Source organism: Colossoma macropomum, unplaced genomic scaffold, assembly GCF_904425465.1.
Source record: "Colossoma macropomum unplaced genomic scaffold, Colossoma_macropomum, whole genome shotgun sequence".
NCBI lineage: Eukaryota > Metazoa > Chordata > Actinopteri > Characiformes > Serrasalmidae > Colossoma > Colossoma macropomum.
Window position 1 is genome coordinate 28521115 of NW_023494809.1, and position 18081 is coordinate 28539195.

General features: G+C 37.3%; 1 protein-coding gene across 1 annotated transcript; it reads right to left on the reverse strand.

Annotated features, from left to right (window-relative positions):
- Positions 1-317: 317 nt before the first annotated feature.
- Positions 318-16159, reverse strand: tmem108 (transmembrane protein 108; the record flags this gene model as incomplete). Its single annotated transcript, XM_036558804.1, is given in 3 exon segments — positions 318-3251; positions 8143-8297; positions 15032-16159. Coding segments are annotated over 3 exon segments (1400 nt in total), but the record flags the coding sequence as incomplete, so codon positions are not given.
- Between the last annotated feature and the right edge of the window lie 1922 nt (positions 16160-18081).

Sequence of the window (18081 nt, forward strand, 5' to 3'; positions counted from 1 at the left end):
TTAAATAGTCCAGCAGTTCTGACGCCTCAAGCGCCAGAATGTAACTGCTGCTCCATTTAAGGTGGAATCGGGGAAATTCGAACAAGAAGCTGGTGAATATCTGACTTCAGCTTCATATCACTGAAGAATTAGTGGGTGGGTGATAATAAATAATTGCCCCCCTCTTTGAAGATCATATGATGCCCTAAATGTAACTAAAGCCCAGCAGTGAGGAGCTGAACTTTACCCTCCTCTGCTGTCACTGCAGACTGGCAGGGTCGCCTACAGAGCAGCGCTGGTAGCTGTTAATGAAGTGATGCTCTTTTTATTTGAGGGTCCCATTTCAGAGGGAAGATTTCAACCACTACCCCTTATAACTCAGTTCTAAGGGGCAAGGAGGCACTCGAAAACAAGGGGTAGGGGTGAAAATAAGAAATGGGACCAGGCCCAAGTTTATGTACATTACACTCAGACTCCACAAATAGCAATCTGCATTACAGAGATTTCTAGAGTTCAGCCAAGTCGAATGCATTCCTACTGAACAATCCGCCTTCTCTTGTTTCGCAAATGGTGTTGTGGTCACTTGATCTGTAGACCTCTGACCCGTGAGGTGAAGTCAGCGAGGGCAGGTTAAAAACAGCTTTAAATGCAGGCTCAACCAAGCAAGCAAACATTGTAACGTGAACAGAAAAACACAGGGCTTTGTAGGGGACATTTCCAACATTGGCATCCAGATGCTGTGTTTCGATTCGCAAGATTTAAGTATTTCAAGCATAATTAAGAGATTTTGTAACATTTAAACTGACCCCTAATCTAACACACGTACACACACGCGGACGTACGAACACACACATGAGAAACCAGAGATGAGACATGCGGTCAGACACAGAAACACAGAGCGCTGTGTGCAACAGCTTAACTACGGGACTAGAAACATTTCCATTTAGTCCCTGCGCTGGTGACTCTTAAGGGAAAAGCCGTCTCAAAATCTCTCTACTTCACGACACCTCCAGACTAAACGACTTCGACTGGCCTAGAGTCGGAAGGCTCTTCCGACTGTAAGACAAGAGCTACTTTGGTAACCCCTCTGAACCCGTCCACGAAACCATCTACCATCTACCTTCGCATCCCCACAGACACGGAATTCAAGTTCGGCAGGCTTAAGTTTTTAAAGGAACAGTTTGACGCAAAATCTAATGTACACGAATATCCCCTGGGTCCAAATGTAGATGATCAGTCTAGACATGTTTGCTTCTTTAGTTTTGCACTGGAGCTACGAGGCTAATGTAGCTAACAAGTAATGGAAGAAGGGCTAGGAGTCAGTCCCATGAAGAATCAACCTGTCTTCCAGGAATTTGGGAATCGAGAGTCGACTCCAAAGCTTCGGACTCGGTTTCACGTAGTGAAGTTCAAGTTTATTGTTTATAGTAAATAAAATAGCAATTGACAAGTTTCTCTATAATGAATCGATTCACTACTTTGTTCACATCTCAATGACGGAATTATACAGAAATTTTGAATAATCAGTGGAATTCCCCTTTTAAGCATTTCTGCAGTAGCAGCAGTAGCAAGAGGAACTTTAGCACAACAGGACTAACAGAGGAGGGTGGACGCTGTTCTCTGCCGGGTACAAGCAGCAACTCCACAAACACATACAGATAACACTAATAAATACTGTTTTTGCATTTTACATGTGTAACATATGACAACATGGAGTTTAACTAAAGCACTTAATATCAAAAGTAAGCACTGTGATAATCTACCCCTGTTAGCACATGCATTCAGGGTCGGGTCGGATTTGAGCTTTAAATTCATGCCTATGTAGTTTTTGACACTCTGTGACACACTGTTATCTATAATTCATCATAGGAGAGCATAATTAGTCCTGTTCAAATGTATTTAGTACAATCTACAGTGTGAAACAATGAACAGAAATCACTGTGTTTATAATTTTTCGTAGTATTTTTAAATGTTTTTGTTTCTCTTCTTAGAAAAACTAAATATTGTGATACATATCGTGTATCGTGAAATTGTCTTCAAGTATTGTGATGCTATATTTCTGCAATATTGCCCACCCCTACACGCCTATATAAGCATTTAGGGATGCGATGTGCAATATGCTAATTAGAGGGGTATAAGCTTCCTTTACTATTTGGCTATATTAGCCTTGTAGCTGCAGTTAGCTAAAGCTAAAGAAGCTACCCAGACAGCGAGCATATATCGGTCCACTGGCTTGATAAGGTCGGCACCCCGCTGGCTATTTGCCCCTGCTGGTCCACCTTCGGACCGCCCAGATTACTGTACTGCATATAAACTCTACCTAGTTTTTAATCTCCTTAAACAGATTTAAATTCACAGAGCTTTTCATTTTAGATAAATAACCTAAGACAAATATTACAAACAACTAAGAGAAAAATAATGACTAGGCCTGAGGTGAAATGATTTTATAGAAAATGTTGTTGCTGACACTGTTAAAATGATTTCACTGATTAAAATGATTTACTAAACTAATTTACAATGTATAACTAAAGAAAGCTGGTAAAGTAAACTGGACTATGAGTAGAAAATGAGCGATAAGTGGAATTTTGTCTAATACTCTGCTTAACCACTGGTGGGCCGGCCAGAAAACGCGAGCCAACAGTGGTCCACTACCCTCTTGCCATCAGGGTAAATTCAGACCTCAAAACATGTCTTCTCTGATCGACTACATCTGTAATAAGGGGAAAACTGAGTAAACTCTATCTTTCGCCTAACTGTTCCTTTAAGTAATCAGGTTAAGTGTTTTGGGTAAGATCACGCAAACATCTTTTAACAGCACACATCGCGTTTCTCTACGTTCCACTCTCCGCCGAAGCCACTTGAACGCCACGGAAACCACACACATACCATTTTGATTCAAAAAGACATAAAAACCCTTATCACAATTAAGCATCTGTAGAAAATGTACATCAGAAAAATATGTGAAGGGCTCACCCTCACGGTAGAGTGCTTTTGTCTTATTCATTCATCTCTTTAAAACCGGTTTCTATATATATATATATATCATATATAAAGCGCAGTCTCTGAAGGTCCACCACATTATAAAAAAACACCTTTGAGAAGGAGAGAGGAGACAGGCGAGAGGCCAGAGAGATTCCGGCTCTGTTTAAAGATGCTCAGATGTCGGAGGCCTTGTCTCTGTTGATGAAGAGAGTCTCTTGGCAGAAAGGGTTAACCAGCACGACGCCGCTGTCGCTGTAATCACCGTTCGGGGGCAGACACGTCTCCTGCTCCTGCAAAACAAAACAGGGCCACGGTTAGCGGCGCTGAGTCGGAGAATTGGGAAACTGGGTTTTAGAACTGTTTTATAGACAGGCCCTCGTTGACTTCGCCTCAAAACTCGGACGTGTCAGCTACAGGACGGGAGGAGGAGGGACAAACAGGAGGCAAACTTTTTAATAGGACATTGGCTAAGCTAGCGATAGTGAGCTCATCTGCAATCTGCCTTAGCATACATAAACATAGGGGCGGGCAATATGACGATATTTTATTGTTATCGGGATTCTTTACACCACAATATGCTTTTCTGAGTATGTTGTGGATATCATCTGTGCAAACATTATTGAACAGAAAGCAAATCTTTTAATAGGACCTTGGCTAAGCTAGCGGCAGTGAGCTAATCTGCAATCTGCCTTAGCATATATACACATAGGGGTGGGCAATATGACGATATTTTATTGTCATTGTGATTCATTACGCCCTAATAAGCTTTTTTGAATACATTGTGGATATCGTCTGTTCGAACAATATCGAACAACAAGCAAACTTTTTAATAGGACACTGGCTAAGCTAGCGACAGTGAGCTAATCTGCAATCTGTTTTAGCATATGTAAACATGGGGGTGGGCAATATGACGATATTTTATTGTTATTGTGATTCATTGCACTGAGAAATCTAATAACTGAGCTAAAATCCAGCCTCTTTATCAGATTTCTTAATCAGATTTCTAGACCTTACTCCGATCTAAGAAATCAGAGTGTGCTGTTTACATGACCAATTCAATAATCAGATAACTGCAGAAATCTGATTATGATCGGATTATTGAGTGCATGTAAACACACTCAGTGTGATGTGTAGCAAGTGAGCCGACCTCCCCAAACCTGTTCTCTGTTGAATCACAGTCCTCTAAGTACTAATCACTCACAGCTAGCTAAGGAGCTATAATGCTAAGAACTGATGTGGATTTTTTTAACGCTCAGGTAATCTAGAATCTCATCATCACAGAAAAGAGACGGGGGACTAAGAGAGGAAGAACGAAGAAGGAGAATCGTGAGATGTTGCAAAAAAGAGCATGAAAGGCAGGAAAAGAAGTGGGAGGCGTTTTCTCTGCATTTCTAAAAAGAGAAAGAGAAAGAAAAGAGTGAAAACAGAAGACCTGTGTGTCACCAGCATGTCAAACACGATCCCTCCCCATCATCACACTCCTGTGAGAAAACGGCAGACGGCAGGAGACAAAGAACAGAAAAAAGGGATAAAAATGAAAAGTGGATCAGATGGACTGGAAAGCATGATCACAAAGGGGCAGCAGTGATTAAAGCACGGCAGAATAACATGCGCTGAGTGAGGTCGAGCTCTATAGAAGCAGTAGTAGCGGGATTTGAACACCAGATGGCGATAAAGATCAGTGAGAGTGTGGCCACATCATGGAAAACTGAATTTCCTTTTTTCATTAAGAGTTTAATGTAGTATGTGAGAATATAAATATCAAAAAATATCAAAAATTAAATTTTCACTAGTAAAAATGAAACATCTTAATATAAAAAATTCAATGTTTACTAGAAAGAATTAAGTTCTTGATATGAAAAACTAAATATCAAGAATTCATTTTTTTTAGTGGAATTTTTTTTTATGTGTAAATTTAATTCCTGACGTCAAGAAAAATAGGAATAAAAGCTAAAACGGCTTGCCGTTTCATTTCATAATGTGCCAAATGTTATCAGTGGTGACAGATCTGGACTGCAACCACAGCACTGCTGTGTCTGATCCACTCGTACCAGCACAACACACACTAACACACCACCACGTCTGTGTTACTGCAGTGCTGAGAATGATCCACCACCCAAATAGTACCTGCTCTGTGAGGGTCCATGGGGGTCCTGACCACCGAAGAACAGGGTAAAAGGGGGCTAACAAAGTATGCAGAGAAACAGATGGACTACAGTCTGTAACTGTAGAACTACAAAGTGCACCTATATAGTAAGTGGAGCTGATAAAATGGACAATGAGCATAGAAACAAGGAGGTGGTCATAATGTTATGCCTGATCGGTGTACATCAGCCTTTAAAGCTCAGCCACAAAAGCATGTATAAATGGATTATGACTATTTTTGGTACATAACACACAAACATCATAAGTGGACCTCAAGGAAAACAGTCCATTACAAGAAAAATGTCCGATGTGGGCCTTTTAAACCTGGATTTTTAAGCGTGCTCCTATTACAGAGCACTGCTGATTATTAATTTACCGAAGGCCTACGAGGCGAAGTCTGTGAACGTCTATTTCTGCTTCCTAAATGAATATCTTACTCAGACAACGTCATTAGCTACAACCCCAGTAAACCCTACGGCTCTTTAAATCTCTTTTTGCTGGGAGACAGTGGCGTACTGCGGGCTAATTTGCTGCTGCTGGAACAAGTTAACCCTCTACTGCATGCGTTATGAGAGCAATTGACAAACTTCACTTTCTTGCATTCACTTTTCTTGCATAAAATGCTCCTTGATTATTAAATTATATCATTATAAAATTATATATAATGATTATTAATAATCGGTCCAAATTATTAAATTCAAATACATTAAAAAATGTATGCAGGGGGCCTTTTGGAGTATTCTGCCTTGAGACAACGTTGTGAGACGTTGTGAAGAAATGATATAGATCTGTGTTCCCTGAAGTGGTGAGACCTGGCTTGTGACTGGCTAAATCCATTCCACTGTCACACAATGTTGCTTCTAGGCAACAAACATATTTCTGCAAATTCCCATAACAAAAAAAATGGTTCTTAACTTAAAAAAGAGGGTTAAATGTGCCCACTTAGAGATAGTATAACCAAGTACACGCTTTTTATTGACTTACTCAAACTCTTACCCTTATTGTTAACCCTATTGTTGTCTTTAAATTTGTATAATGACGAAAATGAGTTTGTTGCCCTGAGGCAACATCATGCAATAGAGGGTTAAACTTAACATAGGAAATTTCTACAGGTTCTACTAATTAGTGTTCAGATTCATGTTTTATTTGTTCTCTGGCTAAAATATTAATTTTTATTGATCTTCACTGAAATTTCTGAAGGAATTCACCTGCAGCATTCGGTCGATTACCACAATTATTTCAACAAAGCTCTCTGTACTGTAAAAAACAGAAAACCTGACTTGAAATATACTTAGAAGCCAGTGGGCAGGTGCTGAATTATTAAGTGCTAAATTATCTATTAAAAGTCTTTAAAACTGGACAGACGAGGCGAATCCACAGTGAAAGTCAGAGAAATCCACTCTCTAACCCAGCTGTTCCCAAATCCAGAAAAGGACCCCATACTAACACACCTGAATCCGGCCATTAAAGGGGAATTCCACTAATATTTTTCAAAATTTCCACATAATTCAATCTTTGAGATGTAAACAGAGTCATTAAAAGTGGTTTCCTGTGAGTCAGATTGTTCTGACCGATCTTGGAATTAGCTTAGATTCATGACAGAGAGCAATAAAATCATGGAAAGTTATAATTCCTTGGTTACTTTATTGTTAATGCAACCAACAGCACAGCAACTAGAAAGGCACCCTGTTAGATAGTGCAGTCAGTTCTCTATTCAGTCCTCAAAATGGTTGCAGTTATGCAGTGTGGTATCCATGAAATGCAAGGATAGACATTTTATTTACCATCTAAAACAACCAGTGAACCAACAACCAGTGAACCTACATGTGTCTCGTGATTTTTTAAAAATAATATTGATAAATATTAAAGTAGTGATAAATCTGAAAAGATCAATTTTCATTGGGTGCTATTTGGCCTTACAATGCCCTACATGTACCTCCCCACCCTGCATGTACATATATATTGGCCAAAGTGTTATCGCAAGACTATCGTAAAACAATGAGTGCGTCTACATGCACTTAATAATCCAATAAACTGCAGAAAATCAGATTTTGTCAGTGATCTGATTGACATGTTTACATATACATGAGTAATCAGATAATGTGGAAACTCCAGGTCTACATGAGTCAGGCAGTATTCAGATTTCTGCTTTACAACCAGCCAATAAACTCACAGAAGAAGACGCGACGTAAAACTAAAACTTTATGCCACAGCTTTTTTTAAAAACATCGACCCACTTTGAAAATATGAACATGCATCATCTAGAAGATGAAGAATATCTCAATGCTTCATTTTGTCAAGCATGTACTTGGTTACAGTGTCGCCTCAAAAGTGTTTTACTGCGTCTCGCGGCGACGCTGCTCACTTATTTCCGGTACCGCTGTTGGTTTTCACACATGCTCAGACTGAGAAATCCGAAAGAAATCCGAGCAAGAGTTCACATGCACTGAGAAATCTGATTACTGAGCCAAAATCCAGCCTCTTTATCAGATTTCTTCATAGAATTTCTAGACCTTACTCCTATCTGAGAAATCAGATTGTGCTGTTTACATGACCATTTGAATAATCAGATAACATCAGAAATCCGATTATGATCGGATTATTGAGTGCATGTAAACGCATCCAATGAACATAGCATTTTATACCCCTCTGAATGACTCTGTTTACATCTCAACCATTTAATTATGCAGAAATTTGGAAAAGGCTCTGGAATTTTCTTTAAAGCCTTTAACTAATTGCATATGAAATTAGGGGACATACAAAAATCTGCAGAGCTCAACGAAATAGCCGGCCTTAAATGAACACCTATGGTGTAGAATTAACACCTATAGAATTCATTTCGGTCCAGCTGGACACAAATGAACAACGTAATTCAGAACAGCTGCTGTAGCAGCGGGTCATAAGAGTGGGCTCACTTAGTTCTGATCCAACCTCGAAACTCGTTAAACCTCACATTCTACCCTTCCTCTATAATGAGGCGGGACTCTAGGGCCGAATCTGTGGGCTCTAGATCTGAGACTGGTTTATTAGTCGTACATCAGCAGTTTCCAGCGGCTGTATCTCGCGCGGGAGCTCCACAGCGTGGCGGCTGAAGTAGTCCATGGTGATGGCGTTGTTCCAGTAGCTCAGGTTGTTCTCCTGGCTGGCTGACTTCTTCTTCTTCCTCATGCAGCACACCGTCAGCAGCACGGCTGTGGACGAGAAGAGAGAATGATCAACTTGATTGATCGTGTGTACTGATTGCATGTTGGCTATAAACTGCACACATAAAAAAGATGGTTCTTCAAGGGTTCTTTACTAAAGATAATGATACTATACTCTTTACTAAAGATAATTATATTATACTCTTTACTAAAGACAATGATACTATACTCTTTACTGAAGATAATGATACTATACTCTTTACTAAAGACAATGATACTATACTCTTTACTGAAGATAATGATACTATACTCTTTACTAAAGACAATGATACTATACTCTTTACTAAAGATAATTATATTATACTCTTTACTAAAGATAATGATTCTATACTCTTTACTGAAGATAATGATACTATACTCTTTACTGAAGATAATGATACTATACTCTTTACTGAAGATAATGATACTATACTCTTTACTAAAGATAATGATACTATACTCTTTACTAAAGATAATTATATTATACTCTTTACTAAAGATAATGATACTATACTCTTTACTGAAGATAATGATACTATACTCTTTACTGAAGATAATGATACTATACTCTTTACTAAAGATAATGATTCTATACTCTTTACTAAAGACAATGATACTATACTCTTTATTGAAGATAATGATTCTATACTCTTTACTAAAGACAATGATACTATACTCTTTACTGAAGATAATGATACTATACTCTTTAATAAAGATAATGATTCTATACTCTTTATTAAAGATAATGATTCTATACTCTACTAAAGATAATGATTCTATACTCTTTATTGAAGATAATGATTCTATACTCTTTATTAAAGATAATGATACTATACTCTTTAATAAAGATAATGATTCTATACTCTTTAATAAGATAATGATTCTATACTCTTTACTAAAGATAATGATTCTATACTCTTTACTGAAGATAATGATACTATACTCTTTACTAAAGATAATGATACTATACTCTTTACTAAAGATAATGATACTATACTCTTTACTAAAGATAATGATACTATACTCTTTACTGAAGATAATGATACTATACTCTTTAATAAAGATAATGATACTATACTCTTTACTAAAGATAATGATTCTATACTCTTTATTGAAGATAATGATTCTATACTCTTTAATAAAGATAATGATACTATACTCTTTACTAAAGATAATGATACTATACTCTTTACTAAAGATAATGATACTATACTCTTTACTGAAGATAATGATACTATACTCTTTACTAAAGATAATGATTCTATACTCTTTACTGAAGATAATGATACTATACTCTTACTGAAGATAATGATACTATACTCTTTACTGAAGATAATGATACTATACTCTTTACTAAAGATAATGATACTATACTCTTTACTAAAGATAATTATATTATACTCTTTACTAAAGATAATGATACTATACTCTTTACTGAAGATAATGATACTATACTCTTTACTGAAGATAATGATACTATACTCTTTACTAAAGATAATGATTCTATACTCTTTACTAAAGACAATGATACTATACTCTTTATTGAAGATAATGATTCTATACTCTTTACTAAAGACAATGATACTATACTCTTTACTGAAGATAATGATACTATACTCTTTAATAAAGATAATGATTCTATACTCTTTAATAAAGATAATGATTCTATACTCTTTACTAAAGATAATGATTCTATACTTTTTATTGAAGATAATGATTCTATACTCTTTAATAAAGATAATGATACTATACTCTTTAATAAAGATAATGATTCTATACTCTTTAATAAAGATAATGATTCTATACTCTTTACTAAAGATAATGATTCTATACTCTTTACTGAAGATAATGATACTATACTCTTTAATAAAGATAATGATTCTATACTCTTTAATAAAGATAATGATACTATACTCTTTAATAAAGATAATGATTCTATACTCTTTAATAAAGATAATGATTCTATACTCTTTACTAAAGATAATGATTCTATACTCTTTACTGAAGATAATGATTCTATACTCTTTACTAAAGATAATGATACTATACTCTTTACTAAAGATAATGATACTATACTCTTTACTAAAGATAATGATACTATACTCTTTACTGAAGATAATGATACTATACTCTTTAATAAAGATAATGATACTATACTCTTTACTAAAGATAATGATTCTATACTCTTTATTGAAGATAATGATTCTATACTCTTAATAAAGATAATGATACTATACTCTTTACTAAAGATAATGATACTATACTCTTTACTAAAGATAATGATACTATACTCTTTACTGAAGATAATGATACTATACTCTTTACTAAAGATAATGATTCTATACTCTTTACTGAAGATAATGATACTATACTCTTTAATAAAGATAATGATACTATACTCTTTAATAAAGATAATGATTCTATACTCTTTAATAAAGATAATGATTCTATACTCTTTAATAAAGATAATGATTCTATACTCTTTATTGAAGATAATGATTCTATACTCTTTAATAAGATAATGATACTATACTCTTTACTGAAGATAATGATACTATACTCTTTACTAAAGATAATGATACTATACTCTTTACTGAAGATAATGATTCTATACTCTTTACTGAAGATAATGATACTATACTCTTTACTGAAGATAATGATACTATACTCTTTACTGAAGATAATGATACTATACTCTTTACTAAAGATAATGATTCTATACTCTTTACTGAAGATAATGATACTATACTCTTTAATAAAGATAATGATACTATACTCTTTAATAAAGATAATGATTCTATACTCTTTAATAAAGATAATGATTCTATACTCTTTAATAAAGATAATGATTCTATACTCTTTATTGAAGATAATGATTCTATACTCTTTAATAAAGATAATGATACTATACTCTTTACTGAAGATAATGATACTATACTCTTTACTAAAGATAATGATACTATACTCTTTACTGAAGATAATGATTCTATACTCTTTACTGAAGATAATGATACTATACTCTTTAATAAAGATAATGATACTATACTCTTTACTAAAGATAATGATTCTATACTCTTTATTGAAGATAATGATTCTATACTCTTTACTAAAGATAATGATACTATACTCTTTACTAAAGATAATGATACTATACTCTTTACTGAAGATAATGATACTATACTCTTTACTAAAGATAATGATACTATACTCTTTACTGAAGATAATGATACTATACTCTTTACTAAAGATAATGATACTATACTCTTTACTAAAGATAATGATTCTATACTCTTTATTGAAGATAATGATTCTATACTCTTTAATAAAGATAATGATACTATACTCTTTACTAAAGATAATGATACTATACTCTTTACTGAAGATAATGATACTATACTCTTTAATAAAGATAATGATACTATACTCTTTACTGAAGATAATGATACTATACTCTTTACTAAAGATAATGATACTATACTCTTTAATAAAGATAATGATACTATACTCTTTACTAAAGATAATGATTCTATACTCTTTAATAAAGATAATGATTCTATACTCTTTACTAAAGATAATGATACTATACTCTTTACTGAAGATAATGATTCTATACTCTTTACTGAAGATAATGATACTATACTCTTTAATAAAGATAATGATACTATACTCTTTACTAAAGATAATGATTCTATACTCTTTAATAAAGATAATGATTCTATACTCTTTAATAAAGATAATGATTCTATACTCTTTACTAAAGATAATTATATTATACTATGTTCACACATAAAAAGATGGTTCTTCAAGGGCTCTTTACTAAAGAAAGTCGTTCTATATAGAACCATGAACACTCAAAGAACCCTTTTCATGATTAAAGGGCTCTTTGCATTATGAGTTCTTCAGATTGATGGGGAATGTGTTGTAAATGGTTGCACATAGAACCTTTTTTAAAAGGGTTCTATAAAGCATCAAAAAGGGTTCTTCTATTGTTACAAGCTTGACACCATACCAGTAGAAGAACGCTTTTAGGTGCTAAATAGAACAATTTTGTATAAAGAACAAGGTTCTTTATAGAACCAGCTAAAGCATATTCTCAATCAATCTGAAGAACCCTTTCATCATGCAATGCGTTCTTTGAGTGTTCATGGTTCTATATAGAACCATTTTCTCTATTAAAGAATCCTTGAAGAACCATCTAAGTGTGCACCACAAAGAGTTGTTCTATTGTTACAAGCTTGACATTGGTTCTATATAGCACCAAAAAGGGTTCTTCTCTTGTAACGATGTTAGGCTTGTTACAATAGAAGAACCCTTTTGGGTGCCATTTAGAACCCTTTTAAAACAATTCTATATAGAACCATATACAACACTGAAGGACGCTTTCGTGATGCAAAGAGCCCTTTAATCATGCAAAGGGTTTTTTGAGTGTTCATGGTTCTATATAAAACCATTTTCTTTCCTAAAGAACCCTTGAAGAACCATCCTTTTTAAACCATTAAGGCTTTTACATGATTTGAATTAAGCTAATTTCGGACAATTCCACTGCTGCAGTGTTTAAGGCTGGACAGTAATCATTTTGGTCAGCATTATCATTTCATTAGGGTTGGCAACCAATAAGGACTGCAACGATTGAATATTTTCACTTTTGAATATTCTGTCAAATATAATCTCGATTATTTGAATATTCTATAAGAATAAAAATAGCTCAAGATGCATGTTTCATGACTGAATTTTTTAAAAAACATATCATTATGTATCATTATTACAATTATTATTATCATTATTAATATCATATTATTTATTGTTAATTTGTTTTTTCGATTGCTGGAATATATTCATTTATTTTCTGTTCATTTATGTTTTTTTTATTACACTTCAAATGCTAGACAGTAATAGAAAAACACTGATAACCAATTACTGTCATTGCAAGTAGCATAGCATCAAATTCAGGGGATTCAGGTCAATCTGGCAACCTTGATCAGGATACTGAGACTGTTTCAACAGGTCTTTGATGTGCATTGCAGTAGAGCACACGTTAAATTCTACTGTATTGGTCTTATTGCCCAGCACAGTCTGAATAAGTTTCTCTGTGCTCTAGATTAGCTCGCAAGCCAACACGCTCTCCTTTTTTCTCCAAAATAAATGCAATAAGCGTGATTTTTAGACTTTATAACCATCATTATAGCCTAAAATTAGAGATCTAATAGAGATAGTTAGACACAGAGTGTTGACAGTCCGACCTCTGACTACCGCCGAGATACAACAGCTTTAACAGGAAAGAATCCTATGACTGACTTGAAAAAGGCTAACCTTAAATTTTTAATACTGCTGACTCATTAGCGCTCAGTTTTCCGTCAGGTTGATAAAAACAAATGCACAGAGGCATATGGTTTCCTGAAAACGAGTGAAAGGACTGGTTATTTGAATGACTTTTCTGTTTTTAAATTATTTAATTATCAAGTTTATCTAATTTTATTACATATTTGTTGCAGCTGTAGTCAAGATGCCTGGCAACCTATTAAAAATACATTCCACTGTCTTGGTGCCAAAATGAAATGCTTGTGTTTCTTATCAGCCAAAATGATATGGGCATCTGCAAATAGTCAAATGCAAGCAGATCATGTGGACAGTGCAGCACAGATAAGCTCATTTGGTACAGACCATTGTACAAATATGTTCCTATCAGCAGCAAACTGAACCAGGGGTCACCTGGAAGCACAACGAGACCTGCTGTATTTGGCAGACCACAGTTCCATTGTTTAGTGCCCATGAGTCAAACACAAGGCCCGCAGGCCAAGTCAGGCCCGTGACACAGTCCTATTCGTCCTGGGAAATTATTTCAATTTTCTATTCTTATTAGCCCGTTTCACCCTGAGCTGCACTACAGTTCCCAGCATGCACTGCAACATAGTGTGCATTCTGATCCCCTTCCCCCAAAAACAATCTATGGGCCAGCGGTTACACAAGAAAAGATGCCTGGAGTGTAGTTCAAGCAAATAGTCAGTTTTAAAAACCGACCTAAAACAATTTATTTTTATTTAGAAGTATTTCTGAATAACTATTTTGCTGTTGCAGTTTTGGCATATTTTGAATAAACAATGGCCCGTTCAGGACGTTGCGTGAGCGGCAGTTTGAAAAGAAGCGGTGGTTGGCTTCACAGGTCTCGGAGGAAGCCTGTGTTGGCCTTCACCCTCCTAGCATTGATAGTATCGTGTGATTGGGGGAGTCCTAACTAGCGGGTGGAATTGGAGACGACTAAATGGGGGAGATAATTGGGTAAAAAAAAAAATTATATAAAAACACAGCTGGTCCACGAACTTGCTGAGATTTTTTGATATGGCCATTTTAGTGTTTGAGTTTGACACCACTGATTTAGTGAGCACTTGATTTTGGGTGTTCACACCTGTCGAAATGACCCACCCCTAATTATTCACTTTTTCAATATTTATTTACCTTGTTATAATCATTAATTCAAATAAATCAATTAATGGTACTTTTTCCTATTAATTAAGTAAACATTTATCATTATTTAGGCATTAGGACTATACAACTTACAGTGTGTTCAGAAATCTTGATACTGCAATCTCAAAAGTCTGTAATTTGCACATAAGTGATTAGTATCCCAGTCTTAATATGGAGCAATATAATCGCAATATAACCCAGCTCTACTATAATAACACTGGAGTCAATAAACCCAAGTGGATTATGGTCAGATGTGGTGATGCGTTACACCAGATACTCACAGCAAGAAGACACAGGCACGCTGATGGCCAACACCACCCATATGATATCCATCTTGCCCAGGCAGATGGTGGTGCGGGCTTCGGAAGGGTCCACAGTGGGGCCTGACTGGTTCCCTGTGCCCAGGGGCCCTCGTGCAGTGCCAGGAACCACACTGTTCTGGAAGTCCCCTTTAGCCGTGGAGGTCGACTCAGAGGCGTTTAAGTCATTTTGGGGCGGCTGAACGTTCCCTGAAGCACCTTCACTGCCATTAAAGGAGCCTCTTGCATTACCCCGTGGGGAGAAAGAGTCAGTGTCAGTGGACATGTTGGTTGGTGCTTGAGTGCCCCCTACGGTCTTTGTTGCACTGCCAGACGTGCCAGCAACCATGTTGGAAGGAGAGGAGGGGGATGTCTTGGTCTTTGTTTCAGAACTGGGGGTGGCTGTGGCCAAATTTGAAGCCAGACTAGGATGTGAGGGCCCAGGCTGGGTCACGAGTGGGATGTCCGCAGTAGTAAGGAGCGTGGGGCCTGCGGTAAGTGGGGGCGCATTGCGCAGCGTGATAGCATGACGCTCCCCGCCTGCCTGCCCCTGGCGCAAGGTGTCCCCTCTTTTAGTTGGGGCCCCTTGCTGGGTAGACTCTGTGCTCTGGGGCCCCCTAGCCAAAGGGGCCACATCATTGCCAGTCCCTGAGAGAGCAGAGCTAGCAGAGTCTGAACCAGTAACTCCTGTCTGCTTTCCGCTGACCACCCCAGCGTGATCCGTCCCTGGCCCCTTGCTTATAGGCAAAGGCTTACTGGGCAGTTTTGCAGAGTTGGTGCTGGAGTTCTGGACCTGGGATGGTGTGAAGACAGAACCAGAGCTGGTTCTGTTAGACTGGGGTCCAGCAGAGTTTGACCCATGTTGCTTGATCCTGGTTCCAAGGAGTTGGTCTCCAGGACTTGGCCCAACGGTTGTTCTGGCTAGAATGGTGCGATCCTGGCTTGGAGTCGGCGTCTGCGTCTGCATCCAGTCAGGAAGTCTTGCCGGGACCATGGGGAGGGCCCTGCTCGTTGTTACCATGGAGACGAAGCTCCGGGGGGTCCAGCTGGGGTAGAGCTCCTCTGCGAAGGATACCAGCCTCTCCGGCACTGACAGAATCAGAAGAACACCTAAGGGGCGAAAAGAGGTGGGGAGAGAGAGAGGAAACTTTTTTTGAGTAAAGAGCTTCAGCATAGCAGGTCGGTCTTAGCGCACCTGGTCTCAATCTGAGTGCGTATTGAGTTTGCAGCAGACTGTCTGAAAGAGTGCACCTGTTTCCACTTTACATCTGTGACGTGTGGCATCTCTACAGCAGTAGTGGCTTGAATACATTATGGCAATGTGTCCTTGCCTATTTGGCAAGCCTCACTTTGGTAAGCATGCCTGTCAGTAAGGTAAAGTGAACAGCAGGTAAAACACATTTTATTAAATGTGTGTATAATGAGGTTAAAACAGAGCAGTAGTGAAATCAGCAGAAGGCCAGGCTCCTCTGGACTGCTAGATTAGACCCTGATAGGATGTAACGAATGGGAGACGGGCCTCTACGTCCCTTTATAGTCTAATAAACAGCAGCCGGCTCCTAACACCGTCGCTGGGCATAATTGTTTTTGTCCCTTGAGGCGAAACAGAGTTGCAAGAAGGCCATGAGGCGTATCGGACACAAACAGGAACGTGACACGAACAGAATAGGTAGCATGTAAGCAGCGCTTATATACCAGGAAGCATGCCATTAAACATGCATCCTGCATTAGAGTGATGCGAGAAGGTATTTCAAAAACAGCAAACTAGATTCACTGCAGCAAATGTTCTAAAAGATCTAAAAAGTTAGGCCGCGTTCACATTACCTGGTTGAACTGGTACAAATCTTATTTTTTTACCTTACATACACCGATCAGGCATAACATTATGACCACCTCCTTGTTTCTACACTCATTGTCCATTTTATCAGCTCCACTTACTATATAGGTGCACTTTGTAGTTCTACAGTTACAGACTGTAGTCCATCTGTTTCTCTGATACTTTGTTAGCCCCGTTTTACCCTGTTCTTCAGTGGTCAGGACCCCCATGGACCCTCACAGAGAAGGTACTATTTGGGTGGTGGATCATTCTCAGCACTGCAGTAACACTGACGTGGTGGTGGTGTGTTAGTGTGTGTGTGTTTAAAATATGGTTTACATGATTTGCATCCTATTTTTATTTACATTCTGCACAGCGTCCCGACTTTTTTGGAAATGGGGTTGTATTTAGAACCATACACAACACATTCTCCATCAATCTGAAGAACAATTTCACCATGCAGAGAACCATTTAAGCATGCAGATGGTTCTTTGTGTGTTCATGGTTCTATACAGAACCACTGTCTTTACTAAAGAACCCTTCAAGAACAATAATCGAAGCGTCGCAATGACAAAAAAAGGCGCTCGACATCTGGAGGATAGCGGCAGAGAAGCGTTAAAATCCGCATATTTTTTTTTCGCTGTTTGTCGAGGTGACGTCTTAATTTGGCTTAAATTCAGTTGGACCTTTTTTCTAGGGCAAAAGGGAAGTCGTCTCAATGACAAAAAGGGCGCTCGCATGTGGCGGATAGCAGCAGGAGCGTTAAAAATACGCTTTTTTTTTTCGTGTTTGTTCGAGGTGAACGTCTTCAATTGGCTTAAATTCAGTTGGAACTTTTTTCTAGTGCAATAGAAGGCGTTGCAATGACAAAAAGGCGCTCACATGTGTGGGATAGCGGCAGGAGCATTGAAATCCGCTTCTTTTTTTCGTGTTGTCTTGGTGACGTCTGTAATTTGGTTAAATTCAGTTGGAACTTTTTTTCTAGTTGCAATAGAAGGCGTCGCAATGACAAAAAAGGCGCTCGCGTGTGGCGGAATAGGTTCAGGAGCAATAATCTGCTTCTGTTTTTTCGTTGTTTGTCGAGGTGACGTCTTTAATTGGCTTAAATTCAGTTGGAACTTTTTTTAAGTGCAATCGAAGGCATGCATGGCAGTAAGTAACCAAAAGGCGCTCGCATGTGGCGGATAGCGGGTGACTCATTTAACATCCGCTTCTT